Raw genomic sequence first — 23,109 nt, 5'->3', positions numbered from 1 at the left:
GATATGGCAGGCAATGTTCTTCATTCACATAGCTAGTATTTATTGAATGTCTATTATCTGCCTGGTACTGTGTGAGGTGCTTTACAAGTTACCTAATTCAATACTCCAACCTTCATAAGTTTTATTTCTTACATTTTACTAATGAGTAAACTGAAGCTCTGAGAGGGTTAAACACCTTGCCTGTTTATAGCAGTTAGTGGGTTTGAACTCTTATCTGACTCAGGCCTGTTTTCTCTACTCGGTTACTCATGAATGTTGCAGTAAAGCTAATTTAATAGTGTAAGAAAGGAAGAAGGGTAGCTGACAAACAGAAATGTTACAAAAATAGACTGATTTAAAATAATTGCTTTATGTATTTACTGTGGCATATCTAAGTGGCCAAAGGACATATAATTCTCTTGAAAGCATCAAAACTAGGCACTGAATGAGTTTAATCTGTAGAGTCTACCAATAATTTAAAACAGACCTTTACACTATTTTATTTAATATGAAAAGAAACTATACTTCAGATCAGAGAAAATAACAGTGAACTTAGGGCTTCACCTCAATAAAAAACCGTCTCACTTCCTACCTGCCTTCTGCCATCCTGACATCAGGTCTACTTTTCTCACTACCTCCCGTCACCACCATGAACAGAAAGTTGAGACTTGGGCATTAATTCTAATTTTCAGAACATATATTTTACTCAGGAGACCCAATTAAAAAACAAACAAAAAGACGCTTCTCAGTCTATCAGAATAAAGAAATTACCTAGTTTATATCAAGTAGGCTTCAAATATGCCAAGTACTTATGCCAAGGAAATACCATGAATTTTTGTTGTGTGTGTAGTTTATCTCTGTATTTATCTTAAAACAAGATTTTAATATATAATTTGAAGTGCTAAGTAATCTGGTTTAGAGGCTACTTTAGTCTGAAAACAGCTGGAAGTGGATGTACACCTTTAAAAGAGAGCCACTGGAGGCGAGTACGCAGAAGTCATCCTATTATAATAAAGTGATTGACACTGTCTGTAAAAAAAGCACAAAAAAAGGATTAGATGTGGGTCTACATTTTTAAAGAATTATTTCTTTCAAAATGAAAATGAGTCACAATGGCTGCTTTGCTAGATACAGTTAATTTTATACTGCTTTTGATTTATTGACTAGTTCTTAATTCTGAGGCTTATACCTGGGATAAACAGGCTTTAGGCATTTGTGAATGACACACTAGACAACTGAGCTGCAAACAGAATGAGGTCATGGGGCACAAGGCTGTAATTCTTTTCACGTTAATGACAGTAGTGTAAGTCTGATACATGAGCAGTGTGCATTCAGAACACTCATACCTGATAGCAGGTCGGGAAAAGAGAACAGGGACTCTAGTTTAAGGGTGGAAAACTGAGAAGTCATAACTACCCCAAAGATATGAAGGAAACCACAAAAGACATGGGCCGGATTCTGCTGTAAAAAGGAAACGTATCACTCCCTTGGGGTTGATACACCAACAACCTCAGCCCACTGTCATCTTGCCTCTTTCAGAGCTTTTTAACTACTATTTAATTTTATGGAAAAGTAGACATCCCCAAACAAAAAGAGTGCTATTCACCAAAAGAAAGAGGTCTTATCAGCATGGAACTTAATAAGGGAAAAGTATTTATTTGTGCCTTGCACAATTTTTGAAAGCTGTTATTGCTATTCAATTTTTGGTATTTACTATAGTGCTGGGTTCAAAGTCAACAAAAGAAAAGCTTATTGAATAAATGAATTACAGGATGAATGAAACGATATAGTAATTTCTTGACAGCTGAAATTCCATTATAGTGACCCTTCTAGGCGGCCCTGAAAGGGTTCGGGCTACAGAAGAATTCGGCACATGCCACAAATGTGCTTGATCTGCTATAAAGTATATCAATTTTCAAGAATGTAATGCTTTACATGAGGTAAAACCTGGAGGTCACCACCCCCAAACTAGCATATGTCAGCCTGCACTGAGGTAAATATCAAAAACTTTAACTGCTCAGTGTTAAATTAACCAAAGTTTCCCTCTAGGTTCCTCAAAAGAAAGAAATGCGTATGAGGAATATTTGAAACACTTTTAGATGAATGAAATGATACAAATCACAATCAGTGCAAACTAATACTTGAACAACGGTGGAATAACAAAACATGAATCTGACCGTTTTGGTACAGAGTGGTCCAAAGGGTTTGCTCACATTTGTTAAAATCCGAACTGAAACAATGACATGTATAAAAGAATAGATAAAGTGGTTCCTGCACAATAGTCTGGTGTATCGTAAACTTCCAATCCCTGCTTTCTACTGATCAGGCCGTGCGGCCTCAGGAGAGCAGTCAGGGTGACTTGAAACTGTCTTCACTGGAGACTCCCTCCACTTGACATGCTCACTTCACATCCCAGCACAAGTGGTCACTTTGAGACTTTATGACTTGCTTTCTTCTTCCTCCTCTGGTATTGTTTCCCAGATTGGCTTCTTGATGTGTTCTGGTAACTGTTCTAATTTTGTCTAAAGAGAGAAAAGCAAAATTATAATATAATGTGGACTTAACTCTTCAGCCACAAATGGAATTTATTCATTCTGTTCCCTCAGGTCCTCTTGACTTTTTTCTTTTACCCTCTCATCTTGTTGTAGGGCTTTGAAACAGAGAAGAAAACTCGATAGTAGATAAACACTCTCACATACATCATCTATTTGCTCCTCAGTGATCTCCAGGGACCACCAATCAACGTGGAACCCGTGTCTAGACAACTGCTAAGAGGGAGGGAGGCATCAGAGGTGGCTCCAAGAGGACATGGGCTGCGGGGGCAGCATTCTGTTGAGCTGCGCCCTGCACGGCAGATGTAGACCCCCAACCACTGTGGCAACTCTGCCTCCAGGTCCTCCCCTCCACCCAGTGGGCTGGAATCAGGCAGCAATGTATCAACACAACAATACACATCTCCCTCCAAAGAGGCAGAAATTCAAGTCATACCTTTGTAACTTCCATGGCAACTCCTTCAGGTAAGTTTCGCTGAATATATTCCAAGTAGACATCTGCTGTACTCCCAGTGAGATGTTCTAACTAAAATTTCAAACGTGAAATTGATTCATGCTATGCTGGTTAAAGCAGAAATTTTGAGGGTTTTTTTTTTTTTTCTGGTAAAAGCAGTACAGTCTTTTCTTCATCTGTAAAATCTTACAGAATCCCAATTTAAAAGGAAAAAAGTGCAGATCCTCTGGTTGAACTGAATGAGGGGAGCACAGCCGCAATGTCCCCTTTCCTCCTAAATTGCCTTAAAGCCAGGGCTCCACGGAACCCAGCTGGCAAGCATGGTATCAAAACAGTGTAACAGTTTCACAAAACAACTCAAAACAAAAGGAAACAAAAGACTAAATTATAAAATAGAGTTAGTATAAGATTTTGGGTGCTCAATGGCAAGGTGGATACAATTTTGGATTTTTCTTTTTCATTTAAGGGTAGGACTATGTCTTAATATTTGTAACTCTCAACGCCTAGTACAGAGCTTCTCATATAAAACATGCACAAGCACTTGTTTTAGTAACATTTACCAATCATTTACTATGAGATGAAATATTCTAAGTGCTTTAGATAAATATCTCATTTAATCCTCACACTAACTGTATGAAATTGGTACTGTTATTATTTCCAACTTAAAGATGAAGGACTTGAGGCACAGGTCACACAGCTAGTAAATGCCAGTACTTGGACCTGGCTGTCCAACTCCAAAGCCCATGCTTTCCCTTAACCACAAGACTGTGCTGACCTGGGAGGCTGCACAAATGAATGATAATTGACGAATGAAAAACCTTAATTCTGCCCATCATGGACATGGAGAATTCAGTGAGCATGTGAGAAGAATTATTACAGCTGTGTGAAAACGTAGCTAGAATTTTTGAAATATAAGCAAAATTATTCCAATGATAGCTTACTGTATAAAAATTAGTCAACATAATGTGCACTACTGAGTTAAAGTATGAACTACTCTGAAGGATGGCTTTACTTGAGTTTGATTTTCCTATCATGCTGCTTCTATAAACATAAAAAAACACTTACCTTCTCTACCACTATCCGGCATGGGCTGACTGAAAGGAAGTCTACTGGGCAAGGTTAAAGGAAAGTTATGATGTGCTAGTGTGAAATCTGGGGCATTTCAAAAAAATGCCTGAATGTCTGAAATAAACTCACCTCTAAACATCTGTAAAGTGTTCTCATTTCATACTGAACCCTGTGCTTCTTGAAAATATGCACTGATTTGAGAAGAGTAAATCGCTCTATTTTCCTTGGAGGTTCATGTCTGGAAAATAAATGGGCGAAGCAACATACTTAAGCTAAGTGATGTTAGAACCTGAGTCACTGATATCAAAGCATGATTCCACAATATTGCAGGTCAGGCTCACGCCCAATTATAGGCGTTAACTACCATTTTACAGACTTCCATTTGTCAAGACTGTCGTCTCTAACAACTGCTGTCATGAAGCTCCGGCTAAAATAAACCTGCAGACAGCAACAGGAACATTTGCCAGCGACCCAAAAACAAGCCTTGGCATGCAAGTGCACACACACATGCCTCCAGCTTTCACACCCTTGAGGTCTCACACTGACTAAACACATGAACTGTGAGGTGCAGCACCGTGGGCTGGACATGGTTGTAATGTCTGCCATGTATTACAGATACAGTGAAAAGCACAAAACCATGGTCTGTTACGGGAAATGTGTGAGTTCCTTCAGTTTTGCTAGAAGGCAAGACTGGCAAAGCTCCATATGGGCCTCGTTCAACATCAGAGAGAGCAGGTGACAAAACATAGGAGGTGGTTATACTTGACCCTGCAGTGGCTTCAAGGCCATACGAAGCTCGCCTTGCTCATGCATGAAAGTATTGGGTGAACGGTGTTTCTTAAGGCAGATTTGAAACAGTGAATATAATAGCAAAGATACCAAATCCAAGAGGCCTGAAAGAATTGCTTGTTCACCTAATCCACCTCCCTGCCCCATGGAGATCCCAGACACGAGGGATTCTTGGGCCTCCTAAGTCTATGCAGTTTCTAGAGAAAGGATTCCTTCATTTTCCTTGTTCACTCATTCTAGTATTTAAAAATTCTGGTAGACAGGAAGGGATGATCCTGCTTAGAATAATATAACAAACCTAATCTCTCTCCATCATGAGTTTTTATCCCATTTTAAGAGCTCAGACCTAGCTGGGACTGGCAGCATTTTCCTGACTGATGTGTTATAGCAGCTAACAGGTCAGATTAAGAAAGATCATACTTACACTTTAACAGAGATACCAAGTTCTTTAGCGGCAAGCGCCGCAAAATACTCATAACTGTCCAATACAGCCTTATCATGGCCTTTTACTAAAACTGATAGGCGCTTATATAACGTGTCTGGTTCATCAGAAACGGTTATCTGCAATTTTAAAATCAAAAAGAAAAGCTTCAGTCATGGTTCCTCTAATATTTACAACTGGAAAATTTAACGTATTACCCTCACCTGAACAACTTCAGAGTTTACTAATAAGTGGGGAGAAAAATGCTGAGTAACATCTTAACACAGCTTAAATATCTAGATACAACCACATTCAGACTCCACAATGACTCTTAAGAATCAGTTAAAATACAGTTTGAATCAAAAGGATTTTCAAGCAACCTACAAAATCACCAACGGAACCTTCAAGCTTAATAGTTATTAAACCCCAAACATACAACAGGAAAGGATTTGGGGTTCTGTTAATAAAAGTAGCCTGGTCAGAAGACCTGGATTGAGAGTTAAACTCTGCCACTTAAAGCTGAATAACAACGGGCAAGTAATATAATCTCACTGAACTTTAGTTTTCTCACATATAAATAGGACAATACTTGTGCTATACAGCTCATGGTATTTCTGTCGGGAACAAACAAGAGAGCATGGATTTAAGTGCTTATAAGTTATAAAACATTGTTAAACAAAGGCGAGCTATTTCTATTCATATTCTTTTTATTAGGTTTGTCCATGTTTATTTTGCCTGCTATAATAGAAAAATTACTCATTTCTAACTAAAATGTCATGACACTGACTGTACAAATAACTTCTACCTCTTCCACCCTAATACTTAAAGATCTTAGAAATGATGGGTTTGACATTTCTGACTTTCTTCCAAGAGGTGAATTACCTTTACTTCATTCATCCATCAAACCAGTAATTTATATTACTAATCCAATGTTTCAGAGTTAAATTACTTTGCCCTTGAAAGGAGATCTACTTACTAACCAGGAAGCTAGATATTCACTCTCAATTACCCCAAATAGGGTTGTTGGAAGAAGAGAGTACACTGATATCCTCTCTTAAGTTGAGGGACAAGAGAAGGGGAATATAGCCCTAAAATGTATAATCACTGGTCTCTACAGGGTTTTAAAGATAATTCTGAATCTGTTACAAATATTAAAAATCAAAAGATTCTGCACAAATATTTGAATTTCATTTAGTCTGGAAAATTCAGACAATCTGACATCACTAGGTCTAATTTCCCACATGGCAACAACTGGCTACAGTAAGTAGCAGCTGTCTTGCTTATAAAGGGTACAGCCTGTCACTGTGCCCACCCTGTTACCGTTCCTTACAGGCCTGGCCTACGCAGGCATCTGAGCTGGAGACCTGGGGTTTATATATGCTATGAAGTGAAAACACTGAACCAGCAGGCCATTAGGTATAACACAATTCCACTTTGGTGCTCATGGTGTGCACAGATGATTATATACAGACAAAGGTCTAGAAGGATACGTACCAAACTGTTAAAGGGGATTATTTTTGAGGGGTGGGGCTGGAAGCATTTGGAATTTAAAAAACTACAAATTATAGTTTGTAGTTTTAGGATTTAAAAAAACTACAAATAATACAAAAACTGGGTTGATGAAATCATGGCTTTCACTTAAAGGAAACAAGGTTACACAGCTGCTCCTGGATTTTCTCTACTTGTGATAATACTCTCTCTCACAATAAAGCACTGTTCACTGTTCAATAAAGACGTGAAGCCTACCACCACAACCAACAAATTCCATAATATAATACCAAGTATTCAGCATCATTAATTATGACAACGCTGTACACTATGCTGAGCTAAAAGCAAAAGACTACTCATCCCCACAGTTATTTGGGGTAAATACTTTATTCGATTAGCTCTTACCTTAATAGCCTGAAAGCGACCATGAGCACTCAGGGACATCAGTGAATACTTTCCTCAGGTGCACTGTGCACCTGCCAGTATTCCAGAACAAATTTTTTTATTCATAAAGTGTTGGGGAAACAGCCCCAAATGAAATAATGAGGAAAATTTATTGCTAATGTAGCTTCTTATGCCAAGAAATAGGGAGTGCATACCGTAGGCTTGGTCAAATCCTTGGGAACATCAACGTGTAGGTTTGAAAACTGTACCCACTTCATATTGGTGCTGCTATGTGCGGAAACAAAGAGAAGCCTAAGTAAAACAGCACAAGTGCCCATTTTCTTATTCAATTTAGCACATCCAATTATATACTTACAGAAGAAGGCCACCATTTTTGGCTGTACTGCTCCTAGAACTGCATACAGAAAAATTCCTCGAACCCTTAAAAACAGGGGGATGTGTGTTAGAATTAAAATCAATTCCCAAACCATTCACAGTTTCCATTAAAACCCAAAAGATGCAGGATGCTTCAAATAACAGGCTATCTCATTATTTTAGATGAAGATATTGGGGTAACTAAATTGCCAAGTTAGATTTCATTTAAAAAAAAGAGGACAGTGGTAGAGTTGATAATCAGAAAAGACTCTCAAAATACTAGATACTATATTTTTTAAAGCTCAGGAGCAAGAACTTTTTTTTTTTAAATTAATTTATTTATTTTTGGCTGCGTTGGGTCTTTGTTGCTGCACACTGGCTTTCTCTAGTTGCGGCAAGCGAGGGCTACTCTTCGTTGTGGTGGCGGGCTTCTCATTGTGGTGGCTCCTCTTGTTGCGGAGCACGGGCTCTAGGCATGCAGACTCAGTAGTTGTGGCTCGCGGGCTCTAGAGCGCAGGCTCAGTAGTTGTGGCACATGGGCTTAGTTGCTCCGCGGCATGTGGGATCTTCCCAGACCAGGGCTTGAACTCGTGTCCCCTGCACTGGCAGGCAGATTCTTAACCACTGCACCACCACGGAAGCCCAGGAACAAGAACTTTTTTAAAAAAACAATTCTCACATTAACAGCTATGAATTAAATATGCAGACATCAAGGAAGAAAACATGTGACTTCATTTTCCCATTTTTTTTACAGATTAAATATATTTCAACATAATACTTCTTTTACTTAAATATTTTCAAGCATTAAAAAAAAGCGTCTTTATAATTTAATTTATGGAGCTGGAATAAGAATTCTAAAGTACCCTTCTTTGAAGCTTTCATACACCTTTTCCAGCATATTTATTTCTTGGCTTGGGTGAGACAACTAGCTTATAAACGTCTAATTTTATAAGTAAGTTGAAATACACATTGGAATTTACACCCATCTTATATACCACTACTGTGCCTCATACTGCAACAATACAGCGTTTCCAAATCCTTACTGTCAGCTCCCCCTGGTGGAACAAAATTTCTAGTTATAGGAAACCTACGGTACTGTATGTAATACACATTTGCCACCCGTTTTTTTCTTAAGCTTTCCCAAGATTTAAAAGTGTAAACTGAGAAACTGGAAGCTCAACAGGATCCTGAAAAATACTTTAAAGATGAGAATAACAGTTTAGTACAAATGAAACTTAATTAGAACAACAGAGGGTCACCTATGTTTTAAAAAAAAAAAAACTATTCTTAGCTAATTATCCTTCTTCTACTCTTCACCCAAGATGGAAGCAAATCAAAACTTTCACAGTCTCTCTTGGATCAAGGGAGAAAAGCAAAAAGAAGAAAGGAAATCAAGCACAATACAAGGTAGTAAGAGGTATGTGCCATTTTCCACACATAATCACAGAGGAAATTCCCTCCCCACATTTATACCCCTAAGCCCACAATCCAGTTGTGTAGAAGGCCCACAGGTCTAAGGAATATGACACTTCCCAGGCATCTTCTCCCAGTATAAACCCCCTGCTTTTAAAAAGTTGGAGCCTAAAGTGCTATTACACCCACAAACTAACCTTAAGAAGTTCTTAAGTTTTCCTTCCTTTTTTTTGCTTTCTTTTTTTTGAGGGTGTGGAGCCTGTTCTGGGTAAGTGCGTCTTAAAATAGTTCAAAATTCCAACCACTAACAGCGCCTGATTTAATAACGGTGGTTCTCAAAGTGTGGTCTAAGGACTTCTGAGGGGCTCCTGAGACACCTTCAGAAGGGGCCCGGGAGACTAAACTTATTTTCATAATAACAGTAAGGTGTAATTTGCAACTTTCCCACTCTATTCTCTCACCAGTGTACAGTGAAGTTTTCCAGAGCCTGCAGGACGTGTGATATAAAAACAGATTGCAGAAGCAGCTATGAGAGCCAAACTGTCTTCTATTAAGCCAGACATTAAAGAGATTTGCAAAAACGTAAAATATTGCTACACTTCTCTCTCAATTTGTTTGGGAAAATATGGTTGTTTCCCATAAAAACGTTAATTATGTTAACATGTAATGAGTTTATTAGTGTTATTTTTAAGTGAACAAGCACTTTTAAGATTCTCGGTTGTATTTTCTAATAAGCTAAAAATTGATAGCTAAACCCCACAAAAACCAAAGCTCTTCGGAGTCCTCAACCATTTTTAGAGTGTAAAGAAAGGGGTGCTGAGGCCAAATAACTTAACCGCCGCTTAAATTTTTGCTTTTTCTCCAAAGAACCGAGCAGAGGATATCTAACCCACTCCTCTGACTTCAGCGATTCTCATCTAAATCTCAGAAACCCGGGTATCCGTAAAGTATCTCAATCTGGTTCCGTGCGAAGCGTCTAAAATCTCGTGCCACCTAATTTTCGCGAGGTCAACCTTCTTGACTTCTCTGAGCCTCAGTTTATTTCGCAAACGTGAAAGGCAGGGTCTGGAACATTCGCTATTCAATATCCTTTCCAGCCCTGACAGTCTACGATTTTTCTAGTTCCTGTCTTTGCCCTGACTCATTAACTTATGTTTTATCCTATGAGAGAATTCGCGATAAAATCAGCCCTTTTCTCGCCACCTTCCTGCAAACAACGGGCCGTGCGGAATAAATATCGCGGAAAGCTCCAGATGTTAAGAATGACAGGTGGCAGCCAGACGTAATGGTAACTGTCCTTGGGCCAGTTACCCAAGGACCGCCTAGTCCCCCCAGCGCGTCCCCCCAGCGCACCTCATACCTGCCAGAGACGCCGTCCAAGGGGCCCAAACGCCGTCCGCGCCGCCATCTTGCCGATTCCGCTTCCCCGGATCGCTTCCGGGGTCACAGAGGAGTCTGACCATAGAGTTCTGCAAAAGGAGAGAGTGTACCCTTGTGTTCCGGCACCGGAACAACCATAGAGACGCGATTCCACGCGCTCCGAGGGTGGGACTGTGAATGTAGCCGGCTTCCTTCCGGTCGCAACCTGACCTGTACGCCGTCTTGTAATAGCTTCACCTCGTATCTAGTTACCGAGTTCTGTCAGCGCTTTCCTTTTCAAATCGTGTTTGTCCTTTGCGGTTCCTGTTTTGTTGGATGCAAACACAACAAACACATGCTTGGAAAAAATATGAGTAATATATTGACACTGGTTATCTGAGTAGTGGATGAATGGTTGATGTTTTTTCCTATTATAACGGAGCAAAGGGCTTGTGTGCCTGTGGCTCGCAGAAAGCCAAACTGACAGCGGGAGTTCGTATCCGAGTAAGGATTTATTACAGGGCGCCAAGCAAGGGAGTAGGAGAGAAGCCTCAGATCCACTCCAACTTGGTATTTGAGTTAGGGGTTTTTTGTTTGTTTTTTAAAGGAGAAGATCAAAGAGACTGAGATTAATCACCTTGTGACATTTCTGAATTGTAGTTTTGGAAGTCACAGTGTCTCTGTTTTAGGATTCCCTGGCCAGGTGGTCCATGACTCGGGATCTGTTACCTCATCTTGCCCTGGAGAAACAACCTGAGTTTGTACTTGAATGGTGATAGCTATAACAGCAATAGCCTTGGCAGGCTGCCCATGTCCTTTTCAGAATCAGGCTCCCTCTGTCAATTGTGACATTCAGAGTTGGCTGGTCTCTCTTAGCCAGTGGAGTTTTCCTATAGCTCTCCAACTCCGTTGCTGCTTTGAAGCATCAGTCTCTCCTCTGGGATGGCTCCTCAGCCTGCCTCTGCCCCCTTGAGCAGCCTTATCTGGGTGAGGGTTCTGCAGCTGCCAGTGATGGTGACCTTAACAGCTTGCAAACAACTTTTCCCTATGTCACCTAATCTGATCCTCACAAGAAGACGTGTATCTTGTCCTAATTTAATAGGTGAGGATACTGAGGCTCAGAGATGAAATGACTCATTCAAAGTCATATGGATGAGTTAGTTACAGCTGAACCAATAACCATCTTCAAAATCCTAGTTCAGTGACTTTTCCACCCCTGCAGCACCCCTGGTGCTGACTTTGTAATAAGGTCCAGTTCTACTAAGTAGAACTCTTAGTAGTCTCTTTTGGATGTGAGGCATAGGGGTCCCCATTTCCCCACGCTCCTGCAAGAAAAGGAGTTTGTTTTTTATTTTTAAAGACATGTATGGCCTGAACTGCTCCTGCAATTGGAAAAGTGGGCTCAAAGCAGCCTTAGGGACTGGATGCCCTCTCCACCCCTAAGGCCAAACATGGTCTCTTTATTGATGGGCTTTCTCTGCTTACAAATAGTTGGTGCTCCCTCAGAATTCTGCATGCTGCCTTTGGCTCACCAAGTTTCTCCATTCATACTCTCAAATGTGGGAATTGGATTTGGTCCCCTCATTTTCTGGGGCTAAATCATGTCATGTGTCATCAAATGGACTATGGGCCTAATAGCTTGGGGTCAGGTGCTGGCCCTGGTCCAATTAGCTGGGGGTAAGGTGGGAGTCATTGTGAGGGGCAAACTCGGGTTTTGCCAACAGTGGGGCTGTGGACAGAGCCCTTTGGTATGGTGTGTGGGCATGGACAGTGTGGAGGTTTTTTTTGACATGTAAACGTTCTTAGTTTATTAGCCTGGACAGTGTTCTAAAGCTTGGCCAGTCCATTATGGGTCTTTTCCCTACGAACTAAGCCTTCAAACCTCTGAACTAGTGTAAATGAGCCGGAGATCAAGTTGATGCAAGTCCACCTTGCTTTATATCCAGTAAAAATAAAAGTGTGTGCATCAAACATTCCTGAGTTATATCATACTTTGATTGCACCGGTTGTTCTGTTTTTTTTGTTTGTTTTTTGTTTGTTTTTTGCGGTACACGGGCCTCTCACCGTTGTGGCCTCTCCCGCTGCGGAGCAGAGGCTCCGGACGTGCAGGCTCTGCGGCCATGGCTCACGGGCCCAGCCGCTCCGCGGCATGTGGGATCCTCCTGGACCGGGGCACGAATCCGTGTCCCCTGCATCGGCAGGCAGACTCTCAACGGGAGTGGCCACAACAGTGAGAGGCCCGCGTACCGCAAAACAAAACAAACAAACAAAAAAATCCAGCGTGGACTGGATTTTGTTGGTGGTTCCCTGTGAGACAACCTGTGTGTAATACTGAGCTCCCTCAAACTGCATTGTGAGTAGTACGGGTTAGAGGCCATCAACCCTTCAAGTGGCTCATCCACAGCTTGAGAAGCAGAAATATTCATCTTGGCCTCCAGGGTAGAGGTGAGGGCATTTATATGAGCATTAAATCTGATCAGCATGGGCTTCCCTGGTGGCGCACTGGTTAAGAATCTGCCTGCCAATTCAGGGGACACAGGTTCGAGCCCTGGACGGGGAAGATCCCACATGCCACGGGGCAACTAAGCCTGTGTGCCACAACTACTGAGCCTGAGCTCTAGAGCCCGTGTGCCACAACTACTGAAGCCCTCGTGCCACAACTACTGAAGCCCGTGCACCTAGAGCCTGTGCTCTGCAACAAGAGAAGCCTCCACAATGAGAAGCCCGTGCAATGCAACGAAGAGTAGCCCCCTCCTCGCTACAACTAGAGAAAGCCCGCGCACAGTAATGAAGACCCAATGCGCCAAAAATAAATAAATAAATAAATATACAAAAAATCTAATCAGCAGCCCTCTAAACCGGTCTCCAGAAACAAACTAACGGTAAATTAGCATTGAGAAGTCATTTCAGCAGCTAGAAAGAAGGAATGTTTAAGCCAAATGAAACTCAAAAAGATAACATTTTATTTTCAGAGCAGCTGATGCAATATTGAATCAGGTTTTCACAAATAAATATGACAGTGTCTACTTGGTTACATCTCTGTTTGATGAATGCCTATCTGTAAGAACTGTAATAAATTTCTGAGGAGGTTAATGACCGGAACCTTTTAAGTAAAATTCTCCTGTCTTGCTTCTGAAAAAAAGTATTGTGGCAATTAAAATAAAATGCTCATCACTCGGGGAAAACCAATCTAGAATGCCCCAGTTGTTTTTGTTTTTAAGGAATGAACCTTTTGAGGACAAGTCTATAAAACATCTTTATTTATTTGTTACATATGATGTTTAAATATAACTTTGCTTTCAAGCTTCAAACTTTTTTTTTAAACCCCTGGGAAAATAAGACTTTTGGTTCGCCTTAACAAAAACTGACCTAGGAAGAAACACTTTTAGCAAAATGTATTATAAAATTCACTAGAAAATACTGTCCTCTTTTTGCCAAAATGTTACATAAAATCCTTATTAAAAATACACACGTTACAAAAGAAAAAAGTATGAATATGCTATACATAGTGCTTTTGATATGGACCAAGGGACCTGCATTCTGGGGAAAATACAGTGAAGCACATTAGATATTATGATGTCAACTTAAAATAGTGCAAACCAGAATAAATTACATCCTAAAATGGGAAGGCATGCAAGTCATTTCCTACGAATAGAACACAATGAAGCCAGAACAGGAAGCAATCACAACCACTATTTAAAAATGTTTTCCTTTTTATTACATTAATTTTTTTCAAAAATACTTTTCTTTACAATAGAACTCCTAGAAAATATTTACAACCTTCCTCTAATAAAATAGAACAGCAGTTAAATATATTTGAAAATAAGATGGGTTTTTCCATAAAATATATCTTTTAACTTTTTATATACAAGCTTTCTCAAAGAGGTCTAAATTCACTAATGAAAAACTATCTGATAGTAAACAGTAACTGTGTTGAAAACAAACCATTGGGAAGGAAATTTCTTTAGGGTGGGGAGAGATGGGGCGCTGAGGAGCTAAAACACAACACATACATGCAGGCAGAATCACTTCAGGAAAAAAATAAGTGCAATATTTTACTATGAAGTCAATTCTTTAAGTTGATATTGTGAAGAAAAATACTAATTCAGGAAAGTGAACTGTCTCATCAAGGAGGAGTTCTTTGGTTATTTCAAGTCAAAAATCCAAATGCTATACTGCATGGAAAATCAGAATTAAATTGTGCATTATATTTTTGCCTTGGCAACTCAGTTTATTTTAATGTTTTAAACTGGAACAGCCGGGCAAGTCTCCAAACAGAATGAGTACATTTGCTTTATAAACATTTTTCCGGGTGTTTGCTCCTTTGCTAGATAAGCTTTCATAGACCCAATAGCAAAACCATTCCAGAATCCCTCTCAGACACCCACAAGTGGAGGGAAGTAGTCACTGGGACAGATGGGATCAGCCGATATTACAGTTGGAATGGTTCTGGAATAGCTCTGCCACAAAGCTGATGCCCTCCCCAGGCAGTTCTGAACTCAGAACATAGAATAATTTGTCAGAAATGGCAGCAAATGAAAGACTTTTTTTTCCCCCTAAAAAAAGACAAAGGAAATCTTCAAGACCTCTTTTTCTGAAAACCGAATGGTGGCAATGAAAAGAACCTTTGTATTGATCTTCTGTCCATGGCTTTCCTGAGATTCAGAGGACACTGCCTGCGTGGGGCTGCTGGGGGTCTTCAGTGTGTGCTAGAAGCTTTTGCTGAGACAACTTAAAGATGCTCCAGTCCTATCCTCATGCTTCCGCTGACATCCTCTTTAACATCAAACTATTACTGTGCCAGCAAAGTGCCCTGGTAGGACTGCCACACCTGCAGGAGCTGGGGCATCAGAAGCGTCAGCTCTGTGCCGGGGCCGCATCCCAGCCTGAAGGCGCGCGCACTCATTTGCCCTGATGGAGGCCACAGAGGAGTCTGACTCAGCTCAAAAGCCTGAGCTCGATGCCATTTTTGAAGGATTACAGGTTTATTACCTTCAAGTACAAACAGCAACCCTGCCGGCAGGGACAGGAGGAGACATAGCAGGGGTATGTAGCTTGGAGAATTCTAGAAGGGCTTTGGTAAATGACTTTAATGAATTCATTCATGTTTGAATGTAAACACTGTAGCTGAAGTGGTATCTGAAACCATTTTTGTTGGCCTTTAATGCTATTTCCCTTGTATTTGCCATCAGATTTGTTAGACAACCTTTTCCTCAGAGTTAGCGTCAAGGTAAACTTCGGGCCAGCACAGGCGAATGACAGCAGAATCCTAGTGAATGAGGTTTCACAGTACTTCCAAGTGGCACAGCGTAATTTCAGAACTCCACTGACCATTAACAGTGTGGCAAAAAAGAATCAGCTCTTCTGATCTAGTTTTTGGGCCTCTTGGCATTCCAGGGACTTTAATCTGTGCTCTTCCACCATCCTCCCTGAAAACAGCCCTGGCAACTTAATAGTTGCGGTTATTTTCCTCCAGACGGATTTCTAGTCGGCTCAGGCCAACTCGAAAAGAAGCATGTGAAATTTAGAAGATCTGAGTTCTTGGAAATCCAAGGGATCCTGCTAACCCATGAATTGGAGTCAACCGGTCTTCACGGAACTGGGAAGAGGACGCACTTGCTCCAGGAATCACCTTCATAGTAAATCACGGCCAGGGAGGAAAAGCCTGAAATGACACAGCACTCAGTTTTCAGAAACAGGCCGAGTGACAGGCAGGGCAGGAAGAAAAATGACTTTCACGTTTGGTCAACTCTTCAAATGATGTGTGTGCTAGAAGAAAGCTGTGGAACACAGGGCGGCCTTTGCTCACTGGAAAGCTACTTCCTAGTATGGTCTCCCGGCAAAGACGCCAAGTTCACTGCAAACTGCGGAATGAGGTCAGCATAAAAATGACTCTTGGTGGGAAAGGATGGCCCAAGACCCCAGCACAAAGAAAGTAGCCTGCTTCACACACACACACACACACACACACACATACACACACACACACACACACACACACAGACTCTCTCACTCGCTCACTCATGCAAGCTTTGGGATAAAAGGCTACCAGGATGGTTGGCATCTGAAAGCAAAAGAACATGAACGTCAGGTTCATTCCCAACCAGGAATGAGTTCATGGGAATGTAGCCCAGATGAAACACATCTTAAAGTAGGATTGTGCCAATTATTTATTCCCCCCCCAACCTCCCACAAAACAATTGTTTTTAAATAAAAGGAAAAAACCCCGATTTTTTTCTAAACCTGGAAAAAACGACCACTTTTTAAACAGGTAGTTTAAAATGGTTACAAAACAAGCAGGCAGTTCAGCTTTCCTGATGAATGAGGATGGAGACCATGGGTTTTCGCCGTCTCCAAGCGACACACAGGGCTTTAGAGTTCTGTGTCACCCTGAAGCAAAACTGAATCTTGATCATCCAAGAGGAGACCGGTGTCCACGACCTCGGCCTCTTCCATGACGCCTCCTAACTGCTGGACGACGTCGTCGTCGAGGATGTCCACGTCCTTGATGGGTTTGATCAGACTCAGCTGGTCCAGGGGCAGCAGCCCCGGCGGCCCCACCGGCCCCGTAGTCCTCTCAATCGTGGCTGCCATTTCGGCCGCAAAAGCCGCCTTCTGGGCTTTCTGCCTCTGCTGTTCCTCCTGCTGCCTGTGAGTTTTCATGTGTGCATTTCGGCTTTTGATCTTGAAGAAGACTCTATAAAAATGAAGAAAAAGAAGCATGTGAAATTTAGAAGATCTGAGTTCTTGGAAATCCAAGGGATCCTATAGGCAACAGCAGGTGCATGGTCTGCTGTCTGGTTTGGGGTGGCTCTGACAGAGTTCCCATCTCCTTAGCTCCCAAGACCTCCTCCCCTGGTGACCTGTGACCTCTCTTCTCTCCAAGCGTTCCAAGGAAAGGGGATAGGGACAGGAACACATTTACGGTGTGTTGGGCTTTCTCTCTGTGACAACGGAGGATGAATCCTCAAAGCTTTCCTGTCCATCTATGGCCAGGGGCACAAGCGTTTCTTTCCTCCTTATCTTCCCCGTTTCTCTCTCCAACACTGACCAAGCCCTCTCGACCAACCTGAGAATCCCCAAATCATGCTGCCAAGCTCTGTTGGTTCCCACCATAAAACAACCCATCCTTTGCCTCTGGCCTCCTGTCCCTGTCATTCCCATCAAAATTCTAGAGGGTCTGCCTGCACACACGTACACTGCCTCTTGCCTCCACACTCTCCAACTGGACTGTCATCTCCTCCACTTCAGTCCAAGTGCTTGAGTTCGCTAGTGACCGTGTGGCCAAATCCAACAGCCCCTCTTCTGTCTTCATTGTACTGGACTTCTGAGCTGCACTGACCATTCCTCTTCGCCCAAGATCCCGTCTCGTTTTGGCCATCATACATCATAGTTCCCTCCTGCTTGCTTTAGAATGAAATAGTGGTTCTCAGCTAGGGGGGATTCTGCCTCCACAGGGAATATCTGGCAACGTCTGGAGACATTTTTGATGGTCACAGCTGGGTGGTGGTAGTGGTACTTCTGGCATCGAGTGGGTAGATGCCAGGGATGTTGCTGAATACCCTACAATACAGAGGGCAGGCCCTCTTCCCCAAATAAGGAATCATCAGACCCAAAATATCAGTGCCAAGGCTGAGAAATCCTGGGAAAAGGGGTCTGCCAACTATGGTCAGTGGGCCAAATCCTGCCCACTGCCTGCTTTTGTAAATAAAGTTTTACCAGAACGCAGCCACGTTTATTTGTTTATGTATCGTCCATGGCTGCTTTTGCACTAACATGGCACATCTGAGTAGTTGTGACAGAGACAGAATGACCTGCAAAGCCTAAAGTATTTCTTTTTTTTTAAAGTTGAGAATTATGTTTTGTTGTTGTTGTTGTTGTTTCGGCTGCGTTGGGCCTTCGTTGCTGCACGTGGGCTTTCTCTAGTTGTGGCGAGCAGGGGCTACTCTTCGATGCGGTGAGCAGGCTTCTCACTGCAATGGCTTCTCTTGTTGTGGCTGGCGGGCTCTAGAGTGCAGGCTCAGTAGTTGTGGCGCACGGGCTTAGTTGCTCTACGCATGTGGGATCTTCCCAGACCAGGGATCGAACCTGTGTCCCCTGCATTGGCAGGCAGATTCTTAACCACTGTGCCGCCAGGGAAACCCAGCCTAAAATATTTCTATCTGGACCTTTTTCAGAGCAAGTTTGTCCAGATGTGAGACGGCCTGTTTTTAGAGAGGGAGGGTGGCATAAATATTTATTCCTGAGCTCATAAAGGGAAAAAAAAACCCTGATTTCTAAGACCCCTGTCTTAGAACAGAGTTGATGAATCACCACTGGACATATTGAAAACTGTCTAACGTAATGAACATAATTTCAGCAGCTAAAAAAAGGATTCTGCAAACATGTGCCTGATGTTATTCCTCATCTGGAAAACCATACAAAATATTTCTGCCATAAAAATCTTAACTGGAGTTATGGTAGAAAACGGTCCCAAGCAACAATAAAAACAAGACAAGAAAAACATTCTATGGACGTCACTGAAAGACAACCAGAGCTTGAAATGCTTATTTCTGGTTGTTAAAATGTCCTTTGTCGCCACCTAGTGGAATAAGGAGTTGTCGCCTGTTAGAGGGGAGTGAGTGGAGGAAAGATGCTGGTTCCTCTGGGAAGAAACTGGTTGAGACCCTCCTTCCCTGCCTCTCCCACCCCAGGGCAAGTAGGGGGGAGTCCTACTGAGGAGGTTTCCCTATTTCAAGTAAGTAAGCCCGATGATCAATCCAGGGGCTCATTTATTCCTTGCTCACATGAAGATGATATCATGTCCTGGCTCTGAAGGACATTAGAGTCCAGAGGAGGGGACCCACGCCTAAGTCTCTCTCCCCATCTCTGCAGGAAGAGAGTTGCTAGTTCCAACTCACTTTGGCAGGTGCCACTGACCTACGGCTAAGAGCACCTACCTCATCGGGCTTAAGATTAAATTAATCAATACACGTAAACATCCTTTAAAACAGTGCCAGGCAAATACTGAGTAACTGATAAATAACAGAATTATTAAGATGCCTGAAATACACCTGAAATATTCCATGAGGATGAATATTATAAACAGAGGTCCCAGTTGGCCTCATTCATACAACTAGGGATGTTCCCTTGGTAGAGTTTCAGCAGCTACTTCGTGGGCATCTCTCCAGGTAACACTGCACGTTTGAGACACTGGAGGTTACAGGAAGAGAAACTCGGCAAGGCTCCTAAAAGAAGTCACTTATGACAACCCTTCTTGGAGGCAGCCTCACCGAGAAGTAAACTGGAATTCTATACTAGATGCTGTGGGAGGGAACTGTGTGCATCTCGCCATCAGTGATAAATAAATAAGCAAACAAAGCAAACCACTAGGCTGGAACAGTGGTCAGAAGCCCAGGCTCTGTACTTGAACACATAGGGGTTCAAATCTCAGTTCTGCTTTTACTGGGGGTATGACCTGGGGCAAGTAAATTTACCTAATGTTCAGTCCTTATTTGTAAAAACAAGGATAAAACAGTATCTGCGCCACATGGAGGTTCTGTGTGGGGATTAAATGATCTCATCTACATGAAGTATGTAACAAAATTAAGTGCTTAGTAAACGTTATTTAATGCTGTTATTACCACCTACTCTCAGTTTCCCCTTTCCATTGTTTTAAATTACACTTAAAACGGCAGAGATGACAAATAGACTTTACCTCGTGAGTCAACTCTGATCAATTGGTTGTGCCAGCTTGAAGCATTAGCATTTAAAGGATTTGAGTCTTATCTTAATGTGGTAGCAAAAAGTATAGCAATTGATTAGTGATGTCTGCCCTGGGTGCAGGAATGAGCAGTACTGGTAGGAAAGCCATCTCTGCCACAGAGTTCCTGATTAGATGTTTTAGAGCCATTCTCAAATCACTCGGCAGGGATGCAAAGAGAGCAGTCAGTACTAGTGAATATGGTTTGGGTGTGAAGGGAAGAGGTGGGAATCAGAGTTCCATCCATCATTTCTGGAAAAGAGTGAAGTTTTGTCACTAGAGATTTGCTCTCTGATGATGTCCATCCTTATTAGGCTTTAGGACATAGAATGACCATATTCTGAGTCAGAGACAAGGTCCACTCACCATGAGGCACCATGTAGACCCCAAGGATGAAATGAGGAAAAACTGGAGAGTCTGGGTTCTTTTTCTACCTGGAGACACCTCCGACCACCTTGGCCCAGCCCCTACAGAGGCATTATTCATCACACACTTAGATTCAGTCCCTGGCCCAGTTCTACCTACTTGCCACACTCCTTGCAGGGGAAGATGGTGGTGGGGTCTGTCTCGCCGCTGGTGGTGCTGTGAGAGGGTGAGCTCTTCACTGAGCAGTACCCGCTCTGGGCACTGCCAGGCTTCTGCTTTCCAGAGGGAACAGCACCCCGAGCTTTGGCCACCTGGTTGGTGCCACCGTGGATGCGGGCATGGCCGTTCAGTGCCTGTCGGGAGCTGAACACCTGGGGAAGAAAGGGAGTGACATGACATCTACAGTCCTGAAAAGGAAATTAGGGTTATTAGTTACTCATTGGTAGAACATGTGATACTTGAAACAGTGTCTAATGACAAGGCATAGGGGTTTTACATAAGCACACTCTGGGCAAATGCCACAGAAAGTAGAGATCGAACACCACAACCACAAGCGCTGTACCAGTAAGAAACCCATCACTGTTATAACCAAAGACTAGGCTCAATCCACCGCCTCCATCTCACAGGGAGGCCATGGGGCCGTTTCCCCTCTGAACACCTTATTTTTTCCATCTGTAAAATGAGAGGGTTTGGACCAGCTTTCAAACTTTTTAACAGCCAGAAGCTACCTTCCACCCCTTTTTTCTTTTCTTTCTTTTTTCCTTTCCTTTCTTTTCTTTACTTAAAAAAAATCAGGTCTTATTCAAAAGCTCAAAGCAGAGGTACTCTGGCTGAAATAGACAGCCCCCCAAAATTGAATCTATTTGCTCAGCTCTATCTCCCCCCTAGGAAGCCCTCGAACCCCAAGAGACACAGCTTGGAAGACACTGACTAGCTGCTCTGATATATTCTATATGTTATTTCTAAGCCCCAATCAGTAGCCCAGTGTTGAAGCAACGTTTCCGACCCCGACATTGTACTGCAGGATAAAAAAAAGGGGAACGACCTGGTCTTTTGAAGGCTGCCACAATGCACGGTTTCCCAACCTCAGTATTACTGACATTTGAGACTGGATAATTCCTTGCTGTGGGGCTGTCCTGGGCATCACAGGATCTTCAGCAGCAACCCTGGCCTCTCTACCCACCAGATGCCAGGAGCACCTCCCTAGATGTGATAAAAATGTCTCCGGACGTTGCCAAATGTTCATGGGGAACAAAATCATTCCCGGCAGAGATCCACTGCTGTAAAGGGATGTAATCCACACCCCTGAATTCCAAGAGCTCTGACTTCCAGATTGCTAAGTGCATCAGCTAGTGGGAGTACCCACTGAACTGTCCAGACACAGATGGTCACTCTGTGTTAAGTTCATGAGTTCTGTTTATAGTCTTGCAGGGAAAAAAAAAAATCTTTCGCTGATTTAGCAACCGAAACCTCCATGGTTAGGCACCGAATAAAACTAACATGGTTTTTCCCTGTTGTTTTTTAAAGTCACGAAAAAATATTCACCTTGCTGAGCATTTTTGATTGGGTAAAGTAAAAGATGATTTCCCGCTCAGGAAAGAATTTACTGTACACCCAAACTATGAATTGAGGAAGCATCCAATTTCTAAACAAATTCACCAAAGACACTGTCATTTAAAGTCACATCTCATAGCTAGTGGGAAGCAGCCACATAACACAGGGAGATCAGCTCGGTGCTTTGTGACCACCTAGAGGGGTGGGATAGGGAGGGTGGGAGGGAGATGCAAGAGGGAGGAGATATGGGGATATATGTATACGTATAGCTGATTCACTTTGTTATAAAGCAGAAACTAGCACATCATTGTAAAGCAATTCTACTCCAATAAAGATGTGTAAAACATAAATAAAAAGTCACATCTTAATCATCCCCTAAAGGGAGCGCTGTATACAATACGGCAATGATGGAGTGAAGCGTCCAGCTCATTAAACATCAAAGATAGAAACAAGCTAGCAATTTCTTAGGTTCTCTTCAGAGCTAATGCAAAATGTATGTATCATTTAAAAGGAGTTTTTCATTTTTTCTTAAATGTAAGTCAAGTGAATTTCTGCTTTAGGATCTAACTATTTTAAAGACTGTTGCTTTCTTCATCTAAGTGACAGACTCAATAAGCAGCATTCAATGCACTCTGGAAAACAGTATTATCCTGTGTAACACACAAGCAAGGATAAGCACTAACTTGGGGAAAACAGGGCTTCATATGAAAGGAGCAACATTCTAAGTTTTTGCATAATACCTCTAGAGCTTGCCTGCACAGGTGTGCCCAGCTTTTAGAAACTTGATTTGGGAAAAGCTCAACAATTCAGATGAGTGGGGTACCCGGGGGACTGAGAGTCCAAAGTTAACAATTAAAAAAACATATCCATTAAAATACACAGGGAGCCTTAGATCAGGCCAGTACAGATTCTGTAAGGCCATCCTTTAGTGATCAAATGGTGAACTGGTTTTATTTTAGCTAAATGATGCTTCTAATGTACTTGAAAAGTACTAGGTTAGGTAATTACACAGACACCTTTTTAGCCTGTTTACATGAATAATTTGCTTAGTAAATCTTGTTTGCTTCCCCCCAAAAGTACAAAGATAAACTTTAGCTAAATCTTTGTAATTATGCCATAAAAAGACACTCCTTCTCTGTGGGCTCTCCCACTGCATTTAAATGCA

At 42.1% G+C, this 23,109-nt stretch overlaps 2 protein-coding genes across 22 annotated transcripts in view; both read right to left on the bottom strand.

Annotated features, from left to right (window-relative positions):
* Positions 1-110: 110 nt before the first annotated feature.
* MRPS10 (mitochondrial ribosomal protein S10) lies at positions 111-10,405 on the bottom strand. Of its 3 annotated transcripts, none has more exons than XM_067752968.1 (7): positions 10,284-10,405; positions 7,512-7,576; positions 7,351-7,423; positions 5,267-5,403; positions 4,183-4,291; positions 2,968-3,057; positions 111-2,501 (listed from the first exon to the last, which is right to left on the bottom strand). In XM_067752968.1, the coding sequence occupies exons 1-7, from the start codon at positions 10,329-10,331 to the stop codon at positions 2,418-2,420; spliced, it is 606 nt and encodes a 201-aa protein (XP_067609069.1). In that variant the 5' UTR covers positions 10,332-10,405; the 3' UTR covers positions 111-2,417. The 3 variants fall into 3 exon arrangements, with proteins under 3 accessions (XP_067609069.1, XP_067609070.1, XP_067609067.1); XM_067752969.1 differs by having other exon boundaries at positions 7,351-7,420; XM_067752966.1 differs by having other exon boundaries at positions 7,512-8,165; positions 10,284-10,364.
* A 6,029-nt stretch (positions 10,406-16,434) lies between these two features.
* TRERF1 (transcriptional regulating factor 1) overlaps positions 16,435-23,109 on the bottom strand; it is a 295,497-nt gene continuing 288,822 nt past the window's right edge. For 16 of the 19 annotated variants that reach the window (XM_067752932.1, XM_067752930.1, XM_067752927.1 and 13 more), the window contains 2 exons: positions 20,550-20,797; positions 16,435-16,979 (listed from right to left, as the gene is read on the bottom strand). In XM_067752932.1, the coding sequence (XP_067609033.1) occupies positions 16,655-16,979; positions 20,550-20,797 (573 nt within the window). In that variant the 3' untranslated portion in view covers positions 16,435-16,654. The remainder of the gene's footprint in view (positions 16,980-20,549; positions 20,798-23,109) is intronic. The other 3 variants (XM_067752940.1, XM_067752942.1, XM_067752945.1) reach the window with 1 other exon arrangement.

Source organism: Pseudorca crassidens, chromosome 10 (assembly GCF_039906515.1).
Source record: "Pseudorca crassidens isolate mPseCra1 chromosome 10, mPseCra1.hap1, whole genome shotgun sequence".
NCBI classification, from domain to species: domain Eukaryota; kingdom Metazoa; phylum Chordata; class Mammalia; order Artiodactyla; family Delphinidae; genus Pseudorca; species Pseudorca crassidens.
The sequence above is the reverse complement of the archived record's forward strand: the minus strand, read 5'-3'. Positions and strand labels throughout refer to the sequence as shown.